This window comes from Lichenostomus cassidix, unplaced genomic scaffold, assembly GCF_008360975.1.
Source record: "Lichenostomus cassidix isolate B80296 unplaced genomic scaffold, HeHo_3.0 HiC_scaffold_43, whole genome shotgun sequence".
Taxonomy (NCBI): Eukaryota; Metazoa; Chordata; class Aves; order Passeriformes; family Meliphagidae; genus Lichenostomus; species Lichenostomus cassidix.
In genome coordinates this window covers 4130527-4138033 of record NW_028147635.1, presented here as the reverse complement: position 1 = coordinate 4138033, position 7507 = coordinate 4130527, and the positions used below count along the sequence as shown (strand labels likewise).

Here is a 7507-nt window from a genome sequence, read left to right as displayed (position 1 = left end):
GTGTGTGTGTGAGTGTGTGTGTGTGTTAGGGCTTTTTTTCCCCTCCCCTCTGCACAGCTGCAGCAGGGGAGAGAAGAGAAAGCAGATTTCGTAAGTGCCTGGCATTTGGCCAGGGTCAAACCACAACACTGGGTCACTGGCAGTGTGGGTCACCAGGGCTCTTCCCAATGAGGGTCCTCAGATGGGGGATGAATATGGAGCAGTGCAGGAAGGTCTTCCCCAACTCGGGACACTCGCAGGGCTTCCCTTACCGGTGTCTCCGTTGGTGTCTGGTCAAGTGAGAGCCCACAGAGAAGCTCTTCCCACACTCAGGACACTCATAGGGTCTTTCCCCAGTGTGGATGCGCCGGTGCCTGATGAGGTGGGAGTTTTGCTTGAAGCCTTTCCGGCAGTCAGGGCAGTGAAAAGGCCTCTCCTCTGTGTGAATCTGCTCATGGATGAGGAGATCTGAGCTGGTCTGAAACCACTTCCCACACTTGGAGCACTCATAGGGCCTCTCCCTGGTATGGATCCTCTTGTGCCTGATCAGGTGGGAGCTATGGCTGAAGCTCTTCCCACATTCCCCACACTCATAGGGTCTTTCCCCAGTGTGGATGCACCGGTGGGGGATGAGGTGGGAGTTTTGCTTGAAGCCCTTCTTGCAGTCAGGGCAGCGGAAGGGCCTCTCCTGTGTGTGAATCTGCTGGTGCTTGAGGAGATCTGAGCTGGTGTGAAACCTCTTCCCACACTCGGAACCCTCATAGGGCCTCTCCCCTGTGTGGATCCTCTTGTGACACATCAGGTTGGAGCTGTCTCTGAAGCTCTTCCCACATTCCACACATTCATAGGGCTTCTCCCCGGTGTGGATCCGATGGTGGTCCATGAGCTTGGAGATCTTTCTGAAGCTCTTCCCACATTCCCCACACTTGTAGGGCTTCTCGGTCTCATGAAGTTTCTCAGGAATCTCCGGCTCAGAACTCTGTCTGAAGTTCTTGCCAACTTCCTGGCACAGGGTGGGTCTTTGCTCTTCAGAGCACCCTGGGCTGGGTTTGCAGCCTCTCCTTGTGCAGCATCTCTGGGACTTTTCCTCCTGGTTGGATTCCTGGGTCGTGGAGTTCCTCAAAATGGCCTCTTCCATGAGGTTCTGCCGTAAGGACTTGTCCTCCCTGGTCTCTCTCCTCAGCTCATTGCCTGGGGCAGAAAGGACAAGGAGAGGATTTGGGATTTGCCTCTGCACCAGAGGGAAGGGGAAGGAGATCCCCCCAATCCATCCCTACCAGGACAGAGTCAGCAGCAGGGGTGTCCTGCAGCCAGGGGCGATACTGGGCTAGGAGATGGAGGAGAAGAGAGCAGGAAAGGGGCAGTGCCTTCCTCCTCACCTGCCTGGCTGTCCTGGGGCATCTTCCTCTTCCACACAGCCTCCTCCTCCGTCTGGCCAAGTTTTGGGACTCGGAAATCCTCGTTTGGGAAAAAAAAAGGTGTGAGTGCCTTGGGTTGGGGGTTCCTCCTGCCCAAGTCTATCTCTAGAAGTCACCGGCTCTTTTGTGTCTATAAAATCCTCCTAAAATAAGAATGAGTTCAGAAAAAGCCTCCCAGGAGTTCCCCCTTTCCAGTCTCCTGTCTTTGGGGTTCTGGGGTTTCCCATTCTCGAAGCTGCTGGGGCTCCCATGGGTCCTGGGGATTCCCTTCTCCTGGGTCCTGATTAGGGATGCTGTGAGGTTTCGGTGCTCCCAGGGGTCCCTTCTTCCCTGATTGTGCTTTGGCTCCCAGGGCTCCCAGGGTCCCCCTCTTCAGGCTCCCCCACTCCAGGCACTCGGGGCTTCCCCCTCTCCCCATCACCCCTTTCAGTGTCACAGTGTCCCAGCCCTGCCTCATCTCCAGCCTCCCCCACCCCTCCAGGCTGCCAGGGGTCCCCCAGCTCTGGTATTGCCCCTCTCTGCTCTCTCCACTTAGGGAGTACAATTTTCCACCCTCCCAGCTCTCTCGAGGATCTCCAAAACTGATGTCCTGTCCTGCTGATAGCAGGCCATTCCCACATGGACCCCACAATACTCCACCAAAGGTGCATTTATGGCTCAGCTTTGGAGTCCTGCAAGATCCAAACATACCCTCTGGCCAAAGATATCCCTGCCAGGGACATGCAAAGATATCTGGGGCTCAACTCCAGAATCTGTGAGTTCCATACACCCCTGCAAAAAAAAAAAAAAACCCTTCTGGAGACCCTCTGATAGATCTGGGGTGAGCTCCCCATCCGTAATCACCAGTGGAATGCAAGGGGGGGCAATGATCCCAGAGCCAGGGGTGCTGCAGACACAGTGGCTGGTGAAACCTCTTGGTTCTCCTGCTCCTCCTTTTCCTGCTCCTCCTTCTCTCTCTCTCCTCTTCCTCCCGCTCCTCCTCTGCTCCCACCCCAGAACCCCATTCCCTACCCTCCTCTGCCCCTCGGCTGCTGCAGCACTGGCTGCTGGGTGGGGAGAACCCCCCGATCAGCCCCAGGGATGACAAGGGGGCTTGGGGACCCCCAGTGCAGATCCACCTCCCCCAGAGCCCCAGGGAATTGCTCCAGGGATCGAGTGCAGGGGGACAGGGCTGGACCCCCATGGAACTGCCCTGCTTCCGTGCCAACCCCACCACCTTTCCCTCCCCTCTCCTCCCCTTTCCCATATTTCTCCCAATCCACAGACCCCTCCCAACTCCATTTGGGTGTCCCATCCCCCTCCCGCTCTCTTTGGGGGTCCCAGCCCCCTCTTTTCCCTTGCTCTTCTGCCCTTGCACCATCATTCCCTCAATCCCCAAAACCCCTCCCCCCTATGATAGGTTTTGGGGGTTCCAGGCCCCTCCTGCCCACTCTGGGGGTCCCAATCCCCATCTCGCTCCATTTGGGCTCCCAGCCCCCCTTCTCACCGCGCCCCCCGCTCACCCCGCGGCCGGGGGGACTCCCAGCGCCACCAGTGCCACCAGTAGGGCCCCAGCTGCCCCCACACGCTCTTGCCGTGCCCAGCGCCGGTTTTGCAGGTGCCCAGAGCCCCAAAGCAGCCCAAAGCGCTCTGCCCTGGGGGGTCCCCAAAGCGGCCCCGCCCCGCGCGGCACTGGCAGCACCAGTCCGGAGCAGTGCGCAGCGCGGGCGGGCGGCATCAGCCGTGCCGGGCAGGGCCGGGCAATGCCCGCGGGGCTCCCCCCGCACTCGGCCCCCAGTTGCCGGGACAGCAAGGGGGGCCCGGCCTGGGCGCCCCCCACCTCCCCCCTCCCCAAATTCTGCTCCCGGGGACGCTGGGGGCGAGGGGGGGCGCAGGTGGGGTCCAGAGGTGCCGGAGCCACGTGTCCCCCCGCTGCCACCCCCGAAGGATCAGGGGTACTCCAAAACTCCCTCACAGCTGCCGGATACCCCGTAAGCCCTTAAGGAGTGGGGTCCCCTCGGCTTCATCACCCCCAACCTTCGGCTGCCTCATCCCAGGCCCCATCCCACCCATCCCCCTCCCGCAGACTTCATCCCACACCCCAATCCACATCCAAACCTTCCCACGCCCCATCCCATCCCATCCCATCCCATCCCATCCCATCCCATCCCTCCCAGCAGACGCCACCGGGATCCCCTAAAAATCTCACGTGCTGGGGACTCCCCCATATCTCCCCCAAGGGGCATTTGTGATTCACATTTGGAGTCCTGCAAGATTCAAAAATCCGCCCCCTCCCACCCCCCCAAAAAAACCCCTACCAGGCAGCCAACAAGGATATTTGGGGTTAGGTGCTGCAGTCCTACAAAGTCCAAAAATCCCCCAACCTCCCAAAAAGAACCCCAGGCACCGCCCAAGATATTTGGGCCAAGCTCCCCCTGCCCGCTCACCTGTGGGATGTCCCGGGGGGGCGATGCTCCCGGGCCGAGGGTTGCAGACACAAAGAACAATAACTCCTGCTCTGTACCTTTGGGTGCTCAGTGTGTCTGCTGGGAGCCTCCTCAAGGGCCTTCAGCCACTGCTCAGCCCATGGACAGCAGCAGCAGCACCTTTGCAGGGCCCAGCAGGGCTCTTGCCAGCTGCCCTTGCCCACCTGCACACAGAGCCTCCCCCAGGCAGGGCCCTGCAGACAGGCAGGTTTCTGTAGGGCCGGGCGAGTGCACAGAGGGTGGGATGGGCTCTGTGAGCGCTGACAGGGACAAGGCTCCTCTCAGGAGGAACATGTGCAGCACAGGGAGATGATGAGGGAAGGAGAGGGAGCTGAACAGAGCAGTGCTGTGGGCAGGAGGGCACTGTTGGTGTGTGGGAGGTGCCGTGCACAGCTGGGGACAGGGAACACTGTCCTGAGTGCCAGGCTGTCCCTGCCCTGCCCTCTCAGGCACAGCACCACAACATCTTCTCTTGTTTCTGCATTCCTCTGATACTGTCACTGTTATCTGGTGCTCTCAGGGAGGCTCTGGGCTTTGCAGCAGCTGAGGCAGGCACTGCCCTTGGGATTCCTCCCAGGCAGCTGTGTCCATGGGAATGGGGTGTCCAAGCTTCCCTGTGACCTGTGGGGCTGTGGGCAAAGCAGTCCATGGGAAAGGAGAAGGAGCTGAGCCTCCCTCCCTGAGATGCCATCATGAGCACACCTGGGGATCTCCTTGCTGTGTCCTTCCAAGCTCTGAGCTTCCCTCCTGGGTGAAAATCTGTGCCAGAGCCTCTCAGAGTTCCCTGAATGCCCCACGGGGAAGTGCCGAGATGCCACAAGTGAGGAAGTGCTGTTGGGTTTGCCAAGGGAACAGTGAGTGTCCTTGGCAGGAGGAGGAGCTGAGACCTTGCTGAGAGACCTTAGGAGAGGGTGAGACATTCAGTGATCCCTCTGCTCTCAGCAGGGTCTGGTTTCTTCCCAGGGTGACAGGGGAGTGTGATTGTGCTCTGATTGCAGCCAAAGGTGCAAACCCAGGGCAGTTGGGAACAAGCCCATCCAGCCCCTCACCTTGCCCTGAGCCACAGGGAATCCCTTTGCCTCTCACATCTCTCAGTGGCAAACTCTGAGTACAGCAGAAATGCTGGGGATTTCTGACCTCAGAGAACCAGGAAAGATGTGTGGGTAGGAAAGCATTCCTTAAAACTCCCTCCTGCTATCCTGTGGAACTGTGAGTGAAAATGCTACCAAGCCTTTCTGCATTAGGAGGGATTCCCCTGACAAATCCTGAATATTCAGCCTTGTCCCTCTGCCCCATGGCCACAATCCCAGGGCAGCAGGGCAGGGATGGCTCCTCGAGAGCCCCACGCACAGGCCTGGCTGCTCATGGCACACTCAGACAGCACAAGTGGAGCTCAGGCAGGGACCTGGATGAAGGTTTTCCCAGAGAAGGAACAAGGGTGGATGAGTCCCAGCGGGACAGTCTGCAGGGAATGGCACAGCTTTGGCTCAAAGCAGCCTCTCCTGACTTGTCACTGTCCTTTTCTCCATCAACAGGTCCCCATGGCCAGACACAGCAAATGTCCAACAGCAGCTCCATGACCCAGTTCCTCCTCCTGGCATTCGCAGACACGCAGCAGCTGCAGCTCCTGCACTTCTGCCTCTTGCTGGGCATCTCCCTGGCTGCCCTCCTGGCCAACAGCCTCATCATCAGCGCCGTAGCCTGCGGCCACCACCTGCACACCCCATGTTCTTCTTCCTGCTCAACCTGGCGCTCACTGACCTGGGCTCCATCTGCTCCACTGTCCCTGAAGCCATGCACAATTCCCTCTGGGACACCAGGGACATCTCCTATGCAGGACGTGCTGCCCAACTATTTATTTTTGGTTTTTTTCATTTCAGCAGAGTATTTTCTCCTCACCATCATGTGCTACGACTGTTCTGTGTCCATCTGCAAACCCCTGCACTGTGGGACCCTCCTGGGCAGCAGAATTTGTGCCCACATGGCAGCAGCTGCTTGGGCCAGTGGCTTTCTCACTGCTCTGCTGCACACAGGCAATACATTTTCCCTGCCCCTGTGCCAGGGCAATGCCCTGGGCCAGTTCTTCTGTGAAGTGCCCCAGATCCTCAAGCTCTCCTGTTCACACTCCAGCCTCAGGGAACTTTGGCTCATGGTCATTACTGCTTGGATAACTTGTGGCTGTTTTGTGTTCATTGTTTTCTCCTATGTGCAGATCTTCAGGGCTGTGCTGAGGATCCCCTCTGAGGAGGGACAGCACAAAGCCTTTTCCACATGCCTCCCTCACCTGGCCATGGTCTCCCTGGTTATCAGCACTGCCATGTTTGCCCTTGGTGCTTCAGAGAGCTCAGAGCAGCTGGGAGAGCTTGGAGGGAGCTGGGGTGGGCTGAGAGAAGCTGGCAGAGAAACCCATCAGTGTCCATCTCAGCCTGTGTGAGCATGCAGGGGGAGGATTGAGCCCAGGGCTTGTGGGGCAGAGCCAGGGCCTGGGGAAGGGATGGAAAACAGGCAAGTGGCCGAGAGAGGAGGCTGCTCTGTGCCCTTGGTGGGACGGAGAGAGCAGGGAGGGAGCCCACGACATTTGTCAGCCCAGCCTCTGTCCCCAGCCATTGCCAGCCCTGGCTGCTCAGCCCAGGTTTGCAGGTGAGTTTGGCTGTGCCCCAGCTCCATCCTGCTGCGGGGCTCAGGGCCTGTTCCCGGCAATGGCCAGCCCTGCCCGGCCTCTCTCCTGGCCCTGAGCCTGGCAAAGCTATTTTGAACGTTTATGAGCCCTCGAGCATTGAATTGCTGAAGATCTGAAGTCTGAACAAGCCTCTGGAGAAGTAAAATTCAGCAGCAACCTCCAAGTTGCTGAGGATGTCAGCAGCCCCCACTGAGGCCATCCCTGCCAAGAGACTGTGGGGGCAATGAGCAGACAAGGAGAACATCCCTGGGGCTGAGGAAGCAGAATACGATGGCACCACCGTGTCCAGGTGGGAAATGAACTGTGAAATGTGGCTGTGAAAGCCCTGCCTGGGCTGTGCCAAGCAGGACAGATACACCCTGACTCCCATGCCCTGGGAATGGGGCTCTGTGGCCTCACAGGATGCTTGTGGCTCTCCTGGGAGCAGTGGAATGTGGGCTGTGGAATGGTGAGTGCAGGTGTAAGGCCCCAAATAACTCTCTCAACGAGACTTTTAAAAGGAATTACAGTTGTTTGTGGACTCTGAGTATAAGGCAATATTCCTATGGGAACAATCCCTGGATAGAAGGAAATGTGGTGGTGAAATCCCAATTCTGGCCATGGGTGCCTGGAGGAGAAGGACAGTTCTTTTCCACAGGAAGGACAGCAGAGAGCCCCAGTGTTTCAGTGGCAGATGAGAAGCGACTCTCAGCATGTCAAGGTCAGGTGGCCCCCGGGAGACCAAACCAACCAGACCTGTGCCATGTTCCCTTGGTTTTATGGGACCCTGTAGTGTCACAATGGCCTCTTGGTCCCATGGGGGTTCACAGTGTTACAATGTTCTTTGGTTCCACAGTGTCACAATTAAGCATTGATTCCATGAGGCCACTCTGTGTCACCATGGAGCTTTGGTTCCATGCAGCCCTGCTTTGTCACGTCACCCGGGTTTCATGAGGCCCTGCAGTGCCAAAAAGGTTCCTTCATTC

The 7507-nt window shown here is 58.2% G+C and overlaps 1 protein-coding gene across 1 annotated transcript; it reads right to left on the bottom strand.

The window, feature by feature from the left end:
- Positions 1-247: 247 nt before the first annotated feature.
- Positions 248-6181, bottom strand: LOC146421241 (uncharacterized). The gene is made up of 5 exons (XM_085047689.1): positions 6147-6181; positions 2088-2106; positions 1359-1437; positions 747-1170; positions 248-578 (listed from the first exon to the last, which is right to left on the bottom strand). The coding sequence occupies exons 1-5, from the start codon at positions 6179-6181 to the stop codon at positions 248-250; spliced, it is 888 nt and encodes a 295-aa protein (XP_084903815.1).
- Between the last annotated feature and the right edge of the window lie 1326 nt (positions 6182-7507).

What these genes read in the sequence shown, in the direction of transcription:
- LOC146421241 (XM_085047689.1), bottom strand. Translation starts at nt 6,181, where the DNA reads ATGGCAGTGCTGATAACCAGGGAGACCATGGCCAG. An exon ending in GCCCCAGGACAGCCAGGCAG is followed by an intron (nt 1,171 to 1,358) that starts GTGAGGAGGAAG and finishes TTTCTGCCCCAG; the next exon opens with GCAATGAGCTGAGGAGAGAG. An exon ending in AGGATCCACACAGGGGAGAG is followed by an intron (nt 579 to 746) that starts GCCCTATGAGGG and finishes CACTGGGGAAAG; the next exon opens with ACCCTATGAGTGTGGGGAAT.